Below are 16407 nucleotides of genomic sequence, written 5' to 3'. Positions count from 1 at the left end.
CTTACCACCTGCCATCAGGCTTATTAGAAGGATTTACAACCTGATAATCAACCTGTTTGGCCACACTTTCTATGGCCATCAAGTCCTGAAGCAGGACTTAAACTCAAGAGCTCCTGACTCAGAGGTAGGGTGGCTACAACTGCAGCACAAGACCTGAAGGAACACCACTTTTAGAAAAAAAAAATACCATTGAGATTTTGTCTTTGTTCAGATCAAGAATATTTAAAACATGAGAAATAATCAATGCTACAGTGCCATGAAATCCATATCAAATATAGTTAATTTATTAGCAGCTTCATGGAATCACCATGGCAACTGTGTTAGAATAATATGTTAGTTATGAGGTTGGTGGAGGCGGCGTGGTGGGTGGGTTAAAATAGCTATAATCACAGAATCGTTATGGTGTAGAAGGAGGCCATTTAGCCCATCATGTCTGCACCTGCTCTGAACATTTTAACTTAGTGCCAATCTCCTGCCTTTTCCCCGTAACCCTGTACATTGTTTCTATGTAAATACTCATCCAATGCCCTTTTGAATGCCTTAATTAAACCTGCCTCCACCACACTTCCAGGCAGTGCATTCCAAATCCTAACTAATCGCTGTGTGAAAAAAGTTCTCACCTCGCATTTGCTTCTTTTTCAAAACACTTTAAAACTGTGCCCTCTGGATCTCGATCTGTTTATGAGCAGGAACAATTTCTCCCGAAGTACTCTGTCCAGACCCCTCATGATTTAGAAAACTTCTATCAATTCCCCTCTTAGCCTTCTCCTCTCTAAGGCAAACAGTCCCAACTTCTCCAAACTTTCCTCATAACTGAAGTGTCACATCCCTGGAACCATTCTCGTAAACCTCTTTTGCACTCTCTCCAATGCATTCACATCCTTCCTAGAGTGTGGCATCCAGAACTGTACACAATACTCCTGCTGAGCTCTAATCAGTGTCTTATATAAGTTCATCATAACCTCCCTGCTCTTGTACTCTATGCCCCTAATGAAGCCTAGAATACTGTATGCTTTAGTAACAGCTCTCTCTACCTGTCCTATCACCTTTAATGACTTATGTATATGTACACCCAGGTCTCTGCTTCTGTACACCCTTTAAAATAGTATCCTTTATTTTATACTGTCTTTCCATGTTCTTTGTACCGAAGTGCATCATCTCTCAATTCTCTGTATTGAGCTTCATCTGCCACTTATCTGCCCACTCCACCAATGTGTCAATGTCCTTTTGAAGTTCTACACCATCTTGATCACCAGTTTACAATTCTCCCAAGTTTTGTGTCGCCCGCAAACTTTGAAATTGTCCCCTGCACATTGTCCCCTCCACTACAAACCTTCTTCCAGCCCTAAAAATACCATTAATCATTACTGTTTCCTATCCCTCAGCCAATTTTGTATCCACATTGCTACTGTCTCTTATATTCCATGACCTAGAACTTTCCTCACAAGTCTGTTGTGTGGCACTGTATCGAATGCCTTTTGGAAGTCCATATATACCACATCAACGGCCTTGCCTTAAATCAACCTACACTGTTATCTCTTCAAAAAAAAACTCCAGCAAGTTAGTTAGACATGATTTTTCTTTAACAAATCCATGCTGACTCTTCCAAATCAATCCACATTTTTCTACGTGACTATTAATTCGATCTCGAATAATTGTTTCTAGAAGTTTCCTCACCACTGAAGTTAAACTGACTGGTCTGTAATTGCAGGGTAGATCTTTACAACCTTTTTTTAAACAAGGGCATAATGTTTGCAATTGTCCAGTCCTCCACCACCTCCCCTGAATCTAGGCAGCATTGAAAGATTATTGCCAGTGCCTCTGCAATTTCCACTCTCACTTCCTTCAATATTCTTGGATGCATTTCATCCGGTCCCGGTGCCTTATCAACTTTAAGTACCGACAGCTTATCCAATACCTCTTCCTTATTAATTTTAAACCCTTCTAGTGATTGGAGTTTCCCCCTCTATCACCATGGTCTGGGCAGCATCTCCCTAATAGGTAAAGACAGATGCAAAGTATTCATTTAACACCTCAACTAATGTTGATTGCTTTGATTTTTTTTCTTCTGGTTAATTTCTAGATCCAGGCGTGTGTCCCAGGGTACATCCGTCCTATTACTTTGTGGAGAGAAAGGCTGTGGCAAGTCAACAGTGATCTGCAACTGGCTAAAATATTTTACGCAGAAAAACCCGAATATCCTGGTGATAACTCACTTTGTGGGAAGTAGCTCTGCCAGCCACAACATCATGTCCTTTATGAGGCACTGTATTTTAAAACTACGTCACGAATATTTTGGTGAGTATAATTGTTCTTTTAGAATCAAGCATGAGAAATATTTATGGACATTGTTAAGATCTATTGCTTGTCAGTAAAGAATAAACAACAAATTATGAAAATGGAACCATTCGATATCTGTTAATCATGCATATGCCTATTTCCTGCTGATTTTAAGATGGCTTGAATGTAGACAATATTTTTATAAAGGTATACAGAACAGGTGGTAATGTTCACTATTGGGCATGGACAAAATTACCATGGGCAAAAAGTTGAACATAAGCAAGAGTTTTTTTTAAGTAGGTTTGTGGAAGAAAGGAAGTACGAAAGATTGGTTGATGTTTTGGGTGTTCACCCCTTTGACAGATCACTATTTTAGTGAGAGACAGAGCCAACACTCATGCTTTATTTCTTACCTGGAGACCGACAAACATAGATATTGTGCCAAGTTTTCAGGTGCTAAAGGAGCACCTAAGCCTCCAATACTGCAGGCAGCAAGCACATACTCATTACGTGCCAGAAATGCACCACTTATCATATTGGTATTGGCAAAAAATCTAAGGGCAGAACTTATAGCTCATTGTGCAGGCGCGCACCTGACCCACGATTTCACACTGGCTGGCCCATTAATGGCCAGCGAACATGAAACGCACGCTGAAATGTTCATTCCCTGGCCCGCCAATCGCACCTGCATGCCGACCTAAAAGTTCTACCCTAAGTGTGGCCAGGGCCCATGTCTAAAAGTTGCAGATGCAAATAAGCAGCCGACCACCTGTGTCAGGCTGGCTGCAGTCAAGAAAAGCAGCCCAAATGTGAGAAAACAAACAGTCCAAAAAAATGATGCTTAATTTGCCAGGACCTTTTTCTAAGTGTGCCCATTGGCAGCCTGCCTCCTGCTCTCCCCCCACCAGTCAATTGTGACTCCCAGTGACACCATTCCCGCTGTCTTTAATTGGGAGACAGTGATAAGATCTTGTGGACCTCACGCTCTGGAGGAACTGGACAGTTCACTGCCCACTTTGGCCCACATAATCCCTAATTTTTGGCCTGAGTTAAAATCGGGACAGGATTGAAAATGGACCTTTTCTTTGTGCATGAGCAACAGTATGTGTCGATGTCAGCTCATTGGAAAGTGAATATGAAATGATGCACAGTGAGTATGAAACATTTTTTATAACTGAATTTCAGGAGCTGAAGAACACCCTGGTGCTTTCAGTGCAAATCCTACAGATATTTGGATGTTTCCTATGATCCGCGAAGCCTTCATAGCAGCGATTGGTTTAAAACCATGTGTGCTAGTGCTAGATGGTGCTGATCAACTAACTGGAACCCGTGGGTTGTCAGCACAGCAGGTATTATTCTCATTATTAATGATAAATTTAAGATAAAACAGATCTTTAGAGTTTTTAAAAATAAAGGGCAAGATTTTTCGGATGATGCAGTTTCCTGCCCCGCCACTTGGAAGTCAACGGGGAACCCATCCCCTCTGATCCCAGTTGCCCCACAGCCATTTTTAATCCTCCAAAGGGCGTTAATTGCTTAAGGTCGAGAATTCCACCCACATCTGGGGAGGAAGTCCCACTTTAGAGAGCTGCCAGCTAATCTGATTGCCGGCAGCTCCTTAGTCCCAGCAGCGCCAAGCTCGAGCGGTGGCCACTGCTGGGACTACAGACAGTTCCTGAAAAAGAAAATGTTATGGATGCCAGGTTTGAGTGGCTATGGGAGCAGGTTTAAAAGGTGGGGGGGGGAATAGAGCCTTGTTGGGGAGGTGCTTCTGATGGGCACAGGAGACTCCCAAAGGAGGTGCCCCCATGCTGGCCCGACATCAACCTGCACAGTAAAAGCTTCAGGGCTACCCGTCTGTCATGGGCCTCCCCTTGCCATGGGTAATATAGTGGTGGATGTGGGATGAGGTACTTAAGTGGCCATTAGTTGGCCACTTGAGGGCCACTATAGGTCCACTGGTGGGTGGGCTGCCAACACCTCCACTGTCCCCCTGTAAAAAAGACGACAGGTAGGGGGGGCATCTGATGGGCACAGAGGATCAGCGTGCAGGCCATGCACTGCCACCTTCAAACCAGGGGACTGAAAAAGTTTGCCTAAAGAATGAAAATCTAAGAATCATAATAATCCAAGTATTATATGAAATAAAATATATATACTAGTGGTGATGTTGGTGTCTTGTATATTCCATTCGTAATATTCAATGACAAGATAACAAAAGTGGAGTTTGTCTCAGTAATATGCAGCACCTGCACAGTTTATAACTGTCAAATCAACGATGAGGTCAAAATAGATCATGAATGTTACAAAGTTCAAATAGAAGGAGCTTGGATAAGTAGTTATTTCTATTCCTAAAGGGTTTTGAAAAATTATACGAGCAAGGAAGTATATTGCACATTGTGAATAATTAGTAAGCCTTGTCCATGCTTATTCTGCAAAATGCCCTTGTTCATTAATTAATACTAACAGTGATTCCACTCCCTACAGGTAAAGGAATTCTCATGGCTTCCATGGCCCCTCCCAGCTCAGTGCAAGCTTATTGTAACCACTGCCACTTCAAACCTTGCCTACAAATCAATTTCAAAGCATGAAGAAGCAAATGTGGTGCAGCTTTCCAATAGAACTGATGATAAATTCAGAATCCATATCTTCCAGAAGCATTTGGCCATGCCCTACAAAGAACTAAATGAGATCCAACTCCAAATTATTGTGAGTAGAAAATTGAGCACGCTTCCAATCGTCCTGGTTATTTTGGCTAACGAACTCCGTGTATGTGGAGCATTCAGAAATGAGACTGATTGTCTGGAGGAATATCTTCACTGTCATTCTGTTCAGGAGTTGTGGGCTGCTGTATTTAGGCGTTGGATTGAAGACTACAGTTGGGTTACTGAGAAGAGAACTGGTAGCAGAGAAAAAGATATCTCTCCTTCCATCTCAGGTTAGTAACTATATTCTATATGACAATAAAATAAATCCCCAAAGCTTATAAAACCCACAGAAAAAAACTGACATGATGTCCACTTAAGTAATGAAGGTATGACATAACAGTTGCTTATCTATTAAATTTACAACTTTGTTCCATGTGTGTTCTGGTTTGCCCTTGAAAGCCAAATTCAATTCTCTTCCAAGAACAGTGGATAAGGTCACTTTTGTTGTGTTTAGCGATCAAAGAGGCTATTTTTCAAGAAGCAAATGTCCCCATGTAATCTCAGCTCTGTCAACCCTGCAGAGTCCAGCTCATTAATATCTCCAGGAAGTCTGGAGACTGTGGAAAAAGGAGGTACCCTGTTCCTTTAAGAGAATGCAAGCGTACTGATCAGTGACAGCACTGATGAATCTCTGTACAGTGCAGGCAACTGGGAACTGTAAGTCTAGTTCTGCAGGTTTCTGAGTGAGCAAGTATGATCTAGTGCTTTGCCCTATGTCTCAATAAACCATCACTGTTTATTCTTACATCAGTCTCTCCCCGTTATTGATTGCAAGCAGCAACTGATGAGAACATAGGAAGGCGTGCAGTTAGAGTTCGGTTGGCCAACGAACTCGTTTACCCAAGACATAAAAGTGGCGACGAGGATAAAGAACAAAAGAAAATAAATTTCAAGACGCGTGAGCAAAGAATTGGAAAGAACATCTGTACTTACCCTGTAAAATAGGCGACAGCTGGCAATCGGAGCAAAAAGCAGTGCTGCAGTTTAAAATTTAAAAAAAGCCCTGCAGAATCACGATCAGAGGGATCCCGCCAAAACTCAGCAAAAAAAGCACAAAACCCAGCACAGAAAAGCAGACAGCTGCAGAGACAGAATTAAAAAAACGGTGACTGCTCTTAAAACGGCAATACATTTAAAAGGGTAAACACATGAAAAATGGCTATGGACAGAAAATGATAAGAGACCCCAGAGAGAGGGCAACTCCGCGGTAAGCCAAACACCTAAATTTGGCATTACCTGGAAAGCCTATCAGAAGTGTAGTCCCCTTGCAGTTGTTCACGATGCCGCAGTTTGGACATGTCGATCCATTCAACCCCATTGCAGGTGACTGGTCTCAGTATGTTGAATGCCTAGCGTTCTTTTTTACCACTAATGACATCGCAGGGGAAGAGAGCGATTCTTTTGTCCTCATGCGGGAGCAAAACGCAAGGGCTGATCCGCAGCCTCATGTCACCTAGTGCCTCAGCCGCGAAGACTTTCAATGAGTTAATAAAAACTGCACAGAGCCACCCGAGACCAAAGCCCTCAGTTACAATGCAGTGCTTCAAGTTCAATTCAAGGAACAGGTTTCCAGAGGAGACAATAGCTGACTATGTGGCTGTTTTAAAGGCATTAACAGAGCGTTGTGAATTCGAGACGTCCAAAGTGATATGTTGAGAGACTGGCTGATATGCAAGATTGGAGATAATACTATCCAAAAGCGTTTGCTAGCCGAGCTGAGTGTAGACCTCAATAAGGCATTAGAATCAGCTACTGCAATGGAGAGTGCTGTTAGAAATTCCAAAGTTATAAAAGATACACAAAATGGCGCCGTCCAACTGGTTGAGCGGGACAGTCCAGCAACAAAAGGCACAAAAACCTCGGACTCCGCGGAAAGGCAGGAAACGCTTTCTAACTCCAAACCATTGAAAGACAAATGGTACTGCAATGAAAACCCACAAAATGAATGAGAGAAATACATCCAGGCCGCCAGCGAGCGAACGACAAATCAAGCAAGTCGAGTGCTTTTTCTACCACCGCTATGGCCACGTAAAAAGGCGGCACTGCAGAGAAAGGCTAAAACAACACTATAAAGGCAGAAGGAAAAATCATGAAGTATATCTCATGGAAGAGCCAGAAGAAATAGAAACAGACATCTATTCGTTATATAACCTCAAAGTGAGCCAAGTGAACTGAGCCAATCCAAATAGTCATTACAGTTAACGGACAACCCATTAAGATAGAAGTTGACACTGGAGTGTCGATGTACATCATTGGAGAGCACACATTTAGATATCTGAGTAAAGGAACTAATCCTTTAAAGTTAGAAGTTTTGGACACAAAGTTGACACATACACAGGCAAAGAAAGAAATGTGAAAGAGGTATGTCAAGTAAGGTGCAGTATGAATCTGCAAAATTATCCCCATTTGTAATGTCAAGGAGGGGACCGAGTATCCTCAGAAGGAACTGGCTGGGAGAGATAAATCTTGAGGGCCCGCTAAGTTCCCAATTCAAAACCAGAAGCGTTGCTGCAAGAAAATATGAGTACACAAAGACCCAATGGGAGAAGCCCGTAGAATTGTTATACCGGGACAGAATTCAAGCTGAAGTCAGCATCCTTCAAAAGGAAATGGAAAATCTATTAAAGGACTTTCATGCGCTACAAAATTCAATCAGCTCCCAATTTGTGCCACTAAAAAGATATGAAGAAGAAAAGGAAGAGTTAAGTCTGTCTCTGGCCAAGTTAAGAAACGAATTAGCTGAGAAGTGGCAATGATATGTGATTCTCCAGCAAACTATTAATGGGAATAGGAAAGAATTGGAAGAGCTGAAACAGCAGCTGTGTAAAAGCCCTGAAGTTGTAAAGCTAGAAGGCCCTGAATTCTCAGAAGAGCTGTTGGAAAACCCAACTACTGAGCTCATTCACATTCACTTTCAGCTCGCACCCGAGTCTAGTCCAGGCAACAGTGAAATTAAAGAGAAGACAGAGATACGGGTCAGCGCTACCAAGAAAAGGACACACAGGAAGAAAAAAAGAAATCGTTGACAGTCCTTGGAAAGAAAAACAAAAAGACATCTCCTCACACGTCATGTAGCTCATCGCTGTATTGCTTTGCGCTTGTTACCCTTTATCTGTTTCAGCTTAGAGAGGAAGGACAGCATGAGTGAATGTGATACAGGGTAATTCGATAAGGTGGATTCAAAATTGGCTTCGTTGTAGGAGGCAGAGGGTGATGAAAGGAGGATGCTTTAGTGACTGGAAGCCAGTGTCCAGTGGCGTACCACAGGGATCTGTGCTGGGTCCCCTATTATTTGTCATTTATATAAACGACATAGATGACTGTGTGGAGGGTAGGATTAGTAAGTTTGCGGACGACACAAAGATTGGCCGGGTGGTTAACAGTGAGATTGCATGTCTTGGGCTACTGGAAGATTTAGACGGGATGGTCAAATGGGCAGATAAGTGGCAGATGGAATTTAACCCTGAGAAGTGTGAGGTGATACACTTTGGAAGGAGTAATTTGACAAGGAAGTATTCAATGAACGGCATGACACTAGGAAGTCCTGAGGAACAAAGGGACCTTGGCGTGTGTGTCCATAGATCTCTGAAGGCGGAGGGGCACGTTAGTGGGGTGGTGAAAAAGGCATATGGGACACTTGCCTTTATCAATCGAGGCATAGATTACAAAAGTAGGGAGGTCATGTTGAAGTTGTATAGAACCTTGGTGAGGCCACAGCTGGAGTACTGTGTGCAGTTCTGGTCGCCACATTATAAGAAGGATGTGATTGCACTGGAGGGGGTGCAGAGGAGATTCACCAGGATGTTGCCTGGGATGAAACATTTAAGTTATGAAGAGAGGTTGGATAGACTTGGGTTGTTTTCGTTGGAGCAGAGAAGACTAAGGGGCGACCTGATCGAGGTGTACAAGATTATGAGGGGCATGGACAGGGTGGATAGGGAGCAGCTGTTCCCCTTAGTTGAAGGGTCAGTCACAAGGGGGCATAAGTTCAAGGAGAGGGGCAGGAGGTTTAGGGGGGATGTGAGGAAAATCTTTTTTTACCCAGAGGGTGGTGACTGTCTGGAATGCACTGCCTGGGAGGGTGGTGGAGGCGGGTTGCCTCACATCCTTTAAAAAGTACCTGGATGAGCACTTGGCACGTCATAATATTCAAGGCTATGAGCCAAGTACTGGTAAATGGGATTAGGTAGGTAGGTTAGGTGTTCCTCACGTGTCGATGTAGACTCAATGGGCTGAAGTCCCTCTTCTGCACTGTGATTCTGTGTGACTACATCCGGAAGATGGCGAAATCATCCACTGAAGGACATAATGGGCAACTGCCCCTGAAAAGGAGGTCTCAGAAACACCAGCTGAGGTTGTTGGGCTACAACGCTCAACCCATCAAAGGCGGCCTCCTAAGAGACTTGATCTGTAAATAGTTAGTGTTTTAAGCTTGTTAGCTGTATTTTTAAGTAAAGGGGAAGGGCTGTGGTAAAGTGAGGTACCCTGTCCCTCTAAGAGAATGCAAGTGGACTGATCATGTGACAGCACTGACAAATCACTGTACAACTGGGAACTGTAAGTCCCGTTCTGGAGGTTTGAGTAAGCAATGATCTGGTGCTCTGCCCTTTGCCTCAATAAACCATCTCTTTATTCTTACATCAGTCTCTCCCCATTATTGATTGCAAGCAGCAATTGATGAGAACATAGGAAGACATGCAGGTAGAATTTAGTTGGCCAACTAACTTATTTACCCAAGACATAACAGAGACCAACAATGGTTTAATAGGAAGTGTAGAAGCGCATACCAGGAGCAGCATCAGGCATACCTTGGAATGAGGCACCAACATCAAACATTGGCTGCAGACCTTTCTGAGCAGGCCCACAACCAGTGAACCAGAGTAATACTCTATGGCCCTACAATATAGGAACAAGGGAAGGCCATTTAGTCCCTCAAGTCTCTCCCACCATTCAATGAGATCATGGCTGATCTGCCATTTAACTCCACATACCCACCACTGCCCCCATCCTTTACTACCATTGGTTAATCAAAAATGTAAATTTAAAATTAACAATTGATCTAGCATCAATGGCCATTTGCAGAAAACAGTTCCAGACTTCTGTCTTCCCTCCTGAAAGGTCTGGTTCTGACTTTTAGAATATGCCCTAAGTCCTAGACTCCATGGCCAGCAGAAATAGATTCTCTCTATTTTCCTATTTGAGGAAAATAGATTGTTTATTTGTTTAAAACTTAGATCAAATCATCCCTTAATATTTGAAATTTCGGGGAATACAACCTAGTTTGTATAATTTCTCATTGTGATTTAACCTTTGGAGTCAGATATTGTTCTGGTAAGTCTGTGCTGCTCTCCCTCCAAGGCCAAAATATCCTTAGGTGTGGTGCCAGCCTGGTCATATAGCATTCCAGGTATGGTCTGACCAAGTTGATCAATAGGTGTAGCATAACTTCTATCCCCTTATATTCTAGAGGACTAGAGTACAAAGACCAGAATCTACTAGCTTTTTTGTTTATTTTATGTACCTGTTCAAGACATTTATATGATCTATGAACTCCCAATTCTCTTAGGACATCCACTGTTTCTAGCTTTTAAGCATTTGGAAATTACTCTGTTCCAACCTTTTTAGGTCAAAAAATAATGTCCTCATATTTGTCCCCATTGTACTTATGCCAGAATTTTACGTATTCAGTAATTTGTAATAATAATAGCCTGTTTTTGTCTGTCTGATTTTGATTGGTCAGTTTAAGATGTGTTGGTGGGTTTACTTGGTGGGCAGAGTCTGGTGCATGCACAGGCATATGGGGCACGTCAAGGACTGGAGTGCATGACACACGTGTGGCTGCTAATGCACAAAGATGGTAACAGTAGGGCGGATAGTTTGCTGGAAAATTTTAAAAACAGCGAAAGGTAAGGAGAGCCCAACAACAAGGTTGCTTTGGCTGGAGAGATTGTTTCCGTGAGGGATGGGATGGGGTTGATGGGAGGAATGGGGATGGCAAGAGCAGAAAGGGGATGGTGTGGGAGAGATGGAAGGAATGGGATGGGTTGACACGAGGGGGATAGCATAGGAAGGATGGAATGACATGGGATGGGGATAGCATTGGAGAGGTGGATGAGATTATGGAATTGGTTAAGTGTGGAAAAAGGGCAGGAACAATTATTTGATTCAACTTATTATTCAAAAGCTACTCTGTGCTAAAAATGAAGGTTCACTACATTTGAATGAAAAAGCTTTAGAAAAGCTGCCAAGTGAATAAAAAGAATACATCAGCTTTGATTCCATAGATGAAGATAACAGTCTATACCCTGCAGAATTTCTAGTCTAACTCCAATGGGCATGCCACTACATAAACTTAGGCTTAAGGAAGGAGAACTTATAATGTTACTCCGAAATTTGAATCCTAAACAAGGACTTTGTCATGAAACAAAATTGGTACAGTGGTTAGGAAGCTGTCTTATTTGATAATAGATGCTGGAATTATAACAGGCAGATTTCAAGAAAATAGATTGTTCATTCCTTGAATAACATTGAGCCCACCAGATGTAAACCTGCCTTTTGGACTCAGGAGAAAACAGTTCCCAATTAGACTTTCATAATCTATGAATATAGACAAATCACAAAGCCAGACTCTTCTAATGAGATTTGCATTTATATTCCTTAGAAATGTTACTTTTTACAGAATGAGAAGTTTGATTCTGTTAAAGTCTTTAGTGAAAGAATAATTAGAAATCCTGGATTTAAGGAAGTAGTGTTGCAATAAAGATATTGGGGTGAATCTTCCATGGAGTGGCAATCACCATTGGATTACCATCTGCTGTTATTTTCCAACCTTAGACTGGAGCTCCACGTTTCTTGCCCAGACTTCCAACTAGTCAGGTAGTTCATGGGGTGGGAGGGGGTAGTCGGGGGAAATGCGGGCTAGTCAGGTGGGCGGTCATCAAGAGGAGGCCAGGGAGGATAGTTGGGTATGGGGGATGGGGGCTAGCCTGAGGGGTGGGGTGGGTAGTTGCAGGATGGGGACCAGTCGGTGGGTAGTTGGTGGGTCAAGGGGGTAGTTGTGTGTTCAGATGGAGTAGGCGGGGTTGGGGAGTAGTTGGGAGGGCTGTTAGCTTGGGGGATAGGGTTCTGTAGTGAGGGTGTCTGTTGGTGGGGTGAGGGGAGTCAGGGTTCAGTAGTAGGAGTTAGAACTGGTTTTAATGCTTCTAACATTTCCTGGGTAACTGTTCTGCAAAGTCAGAACCATCCAAAGCCTCAGACTTTGGGCAGAATCTTCTGTTCGGTGTGTGGGGGTGGGCCTGGCACGCCAATGCATAAAATGACGCGCAGTGATGTTGGGTGTGCATCCCGACATCACCACGCGTCATTCTGACCTTTTGTTTGGCGGGCAAGCAGCGGAGTTGGCTGTGCGCCTGCTGAACTGTCAAAGGCCAGTTAAGGCCATTAATAAAACAATTAACCAATTTGACAGGGCTGCCCGTCCAACCTTAAGGTTGGCAGGCAGGCGAAGAGCCCGTCGCATTTTTCATGAAACCTCATCCACAGGCAGGATGAGGTTTCATGAAGGGTTTATTAAATTAATAAATTTTTTAATACATTTCATAAACATGTCCCAGCTCATGTGATACTGTCACATGAGGGGACGTGTAAATAATTTTTTACCTTCTTTATTAAAAATTCTCATTCTGAAATTAATCTCCGAGGCAGCTCCATACTTCGGAGATTCCTGCTCTCTTTTGCGCACATGCATGAAAGAACGCAGGCCCCGATTCTCCCTCCTCCCCCCACCCGCACAGATGGTGCTCTGCCGGGCACGCGTCATGCTGGATGGGCCTTAATTGGCCCGCCCATATAAAATGGTGGCGCGTGGCTCCGCACCAGCTTCCGACTGGCCCGCCCGACGGGGAGAAAATACTCCCCTTTAAATCGGAGTTTGAGGGTTCCACAAGCATGGTAACTGCCCAATGGAAGTTGAACTTCCCAGGCAATTCCTGTGCAGACCTTGTATGGGGACTTACAACTTACCAACACATCTTCCGGGGCATGACCCTCCGGAGAATGGAAGATCTGGGCCATTAATTTGACCCCAGATGTTTTGCAGAGCTCTGCTGGTCTATTAGTATCTCTTTGAAATTTTAAGCTTCCATCTAGACTGCTTACAAATTTTTTTTTCTTTTCGTCATCGACAAACTTGGAAATGTGGCTTTCCATCCCATCATCTAAGTTGTTACTCAATATGGTGAATAGTTAAGGCCTCAGCACAGATCCTTACAGAATACCATTAGTCACATCCTGCCGATTAAAGTGCCTGCCCATTACCCCTCTCTATTTCCTGCCACTCAGCCAAATTTCCAAACAAGGTCAATAATTTCCCTTCAATTCCATAAGATTCAATTTTTAGCTAACAGTCATTTATGAGGGATTTTATCAGATGTCTTCTGGAATGTGTACAAACAACATCCATAGGCATTCACCTGCCCACAACTTCACTCAAGAATGGTGGTGGACAATCAGAAAACTAATTGGTTAAAAGAGAATATAAACATCCCCATCTTCAACAATAGCAGAACCCAGTATGAGTACAAGAGGCAAAGCTGAGGTGCTTGTTAAAGATGATCCCACTTTCCCACTCCCAAGGCTGCCAGATGCCAATGTCTAGCCAATCGATTCATCCATGTCACATTAAAAAGTGACATGCCATAGCCCTGACAATATCCTGGCTCTAGTGCTGGCAACATGCATGCTGGGACTGACTGGGCCTCTAGCCAAGCTGTTCTAATACAGCCAAGACACTGGCATCAACCCAACAATGGAAAATTGCTTAGATATGTTGTATCTATAAAAGCAGGACAAAACTAACCTGGCCAATTGTTGTCCTATCAGATTCCTCCCAGTGGGAGAAGTCCTCAACTGTTCTGGTCTGAGAAGTGCAATCACCAGTAGCCTGCTTGCTAAACTTCAGACAAATCAATTACTTCGAAACAAGAGCTGAATCCCAGAAGACAGCCACCTTTGGCATCAAGGCAGCATTCAAGTACGTGTAGTGCCAAAACACCTATCAAATCTGTAGCTCAAGAAGAAAACTTTCTGGTGGCTGGAGACATATCTGAAAAAGGAAGATGGCTGTTGCTGCTGGAAGCCAATCACTGCACCCTAGGACATCGCTGCAGGAGTTTCACAGGGAAATAATTTCAGCTGAAACGCCTTCAGCTGCTTCAATGATTTTACTTCCAATGTAAGGTCAACAGTGCAAATATATGCTGATGTTTCTGCAGTGTTTTGCTCCATTCACAATTTCTCTGAAAATACAGAAGCCATATCAGCTTGGAGCAAGATATGGACAATCATCTCAGCCCCAGGGCATTGCTGCAGGAGTTCCTCAGGGTAATGTCTAGACCCAACAATCTTCAGCTGTTTCATCAATGACCTTTCCTCTATTATAAGATCAGAAGTAGGGATGTTTGCAATCAGGTTTGCAGGTGATTGCACACTGTTCAGCACCATTTGCGACTCCTCGGATACTGCAGCAGTTCGTATCCGTATGCAGCAAGACCTGGACAATATTCAGGCTGGGCTGATAAGTGGCAAGTAACATTCATGCCACACAAATGCCAGGCAATGATCATCTCCAACAGGAGAATCTCTCCTTGACATTCAATGGCATCACCATTGCTGAATCCCCCACAATCAACACCCTAGGGATTATTATTAACCAGAAGCTGAACTGGACCAGCCATATAAATGCTGTGGCTACAAGAGCAGGTCAGAGACTGGGGAATTCTGCAGAGAGTAACTCATCTCCTGACTCCCCAAAGTCTGTCCACCATCTACAAGACACAAGACAGGAGTGTGATGGAATACTCTCCAGTTGCCTGGATGAATGCAGCTTCAACAACACTCAAGAATTTCGACACCATCTGGGATATAGCAGCCTGCTTGATTGGCACCCCATCCACCACCTTACACATTCACTCTCTCCACCACTGACATAGTGGCAGCAGTCACAGTATCTTTACAGTGCAGAAGGAGGCTATTCAGCCCATTGAGTCTGCACTGGCTCTCTGAAAGAGCATTCTACCTAGTCCCTGCAACCATGCACATTCTCTTTTGAGGTAGCAATCCAATTTCCTTTTGAATATCTCAAATGAACCTGCCTCTACCACCCTTCTAGGAAATTAGTTCCGGACTCCAACCACCCTCCTGGTTAAAAAAGCTTCTCACATCACATTTATTCTTTTTGCCAATTATTTTGAATCTATGCCCTCTAGAATTCTTGATGTTCTCTTGAGTGGGAACAGTTTCTCACTATTTACCCTGTCCATACCCCTCAGGATCCTGAATACATCTATCAAGTCTTCTCTCAGCCTTCTTTTCTCCAAGGAAAACAGTCCCAACCTCTCCAATCTGTCCTCATAGCTGCAGTTCTTTATCCCTGGAATAATTCTTGTGAATCTCCTCTATACCCTCTCCAATGCCTTCACATCCTTCAAGTATGGCACCCAGAACAGGATACAATACTCCAGATGAGGCCTAACTAGTGTCTTATACGAGTTCAACATTAGCTCCTTACTCTTGTACTCAGTGCGCCTATTTATAAATCTTAAGGTGCTATATCCATTATTAACTGCTCCCTCAACATGCCCTGCCATCTTCAATGACATATGTACATATACACCGAGGTCCCTGTTCCTGCACCTCCTTTAGCGGCTCTCCATTTATTTTATACCGTCTGACCATATCTTTCCTGCTACTTCTCCTCATTGAACTTCATCTGCCACTTGTCTGCCCAATTCACCAACATGTCTATGCCCTTTTGAAGTTTAAGACTATCCCCATCACAGTTGACATTTCCAATCTTCGTATCATCTGCAAATTTTGAAATCAAGCCCTGCACACCAGAGTCTAGGTCATGAATATATGTCAGGAAGAGCAAGGGTCCCTTAGGAACTCCACTACAAACCTTCATCCAATCTGAAAAACCACCATTTATCAGTACTGTTTTCCTGTCACTCAGCCAATTTCTTATCCAAGTGCCTAGTTTCCCTTTTATTCCATGACCTAGAAGTCTGTTGTGTGCCACTGTATCAAATGCCTTTTGAAAATCCATATACACCACATCAGTGTTTCCATTATCAGCCTTCTCTGTTACTTCCTCAGAACTCCAGCAAGTTAGTTAACCATGATTTTCTCTTGATGAATCCATGCTGGTTTTCCTTAATTATCGTGTACCTGCCTAAGTGATTATTAATTTTATCCCGTACTATAGTTTCCAGAAGTTTCCCTGCCAGAGGTCAAACTGACTGGCCTAACTAGTTGCCAGCTTTATCCTTGCATCCCTTTTTGAACAAAGGTGTAACATTCACAGTTCTCCAGTCCTCTGATACCTCCCGTGTCTATGGAAGATTATCACCAGTGCTCCTGC

At 43.3% G+C, this 16407-nt stretch overlaps 1 protein-coding gene across 1 annotated transcript in view; it reads left to right on the top strand.

The window, feature by feature from the left end:
- The window catches only part of LOC144696473 (putative tetratricopeptide repeat protein 41), a 74113-nt gene that overhangs the window by 9781 nt on the left and 47925 nt on the right, over positions 1–16407 (top strand). Inside the window, exons 3-5 of the mRNA XM_078567799.1 lie at positions 2084–2298; positions 3466–3629; positions 4768–5218. Of these exons, the coding sequence (XP_078423925.1) occupies positions 2084–2298; positions 3466–3629; positions 4768–5218 (830 nt within the window). The remainder of the gene's footprint in view (positions 1–2083; positions 2299–3465; positions 3630–4767; positions 5219–16407) is intronic.

This window comes from Cetorhinus maximus, chromosome 22 (genome assembly GCF_964194155.1).
Source record: "Cetorhinus maximus chromosome 22, sCetMax3.hap1.1, whole genome shotgun sequence".
NCBI lineage: Eukaryota > Metazoa > Chordata > Chondrichthyes > Lamniformes > Cetorhinidae > Cetorhinus > Cetorhinus maximus.
The sequence above is the reverse complement of the archived record's forward strand: the minus strand, read 5'-3'. Positions and strand labels throughout refer to the sequence as shown.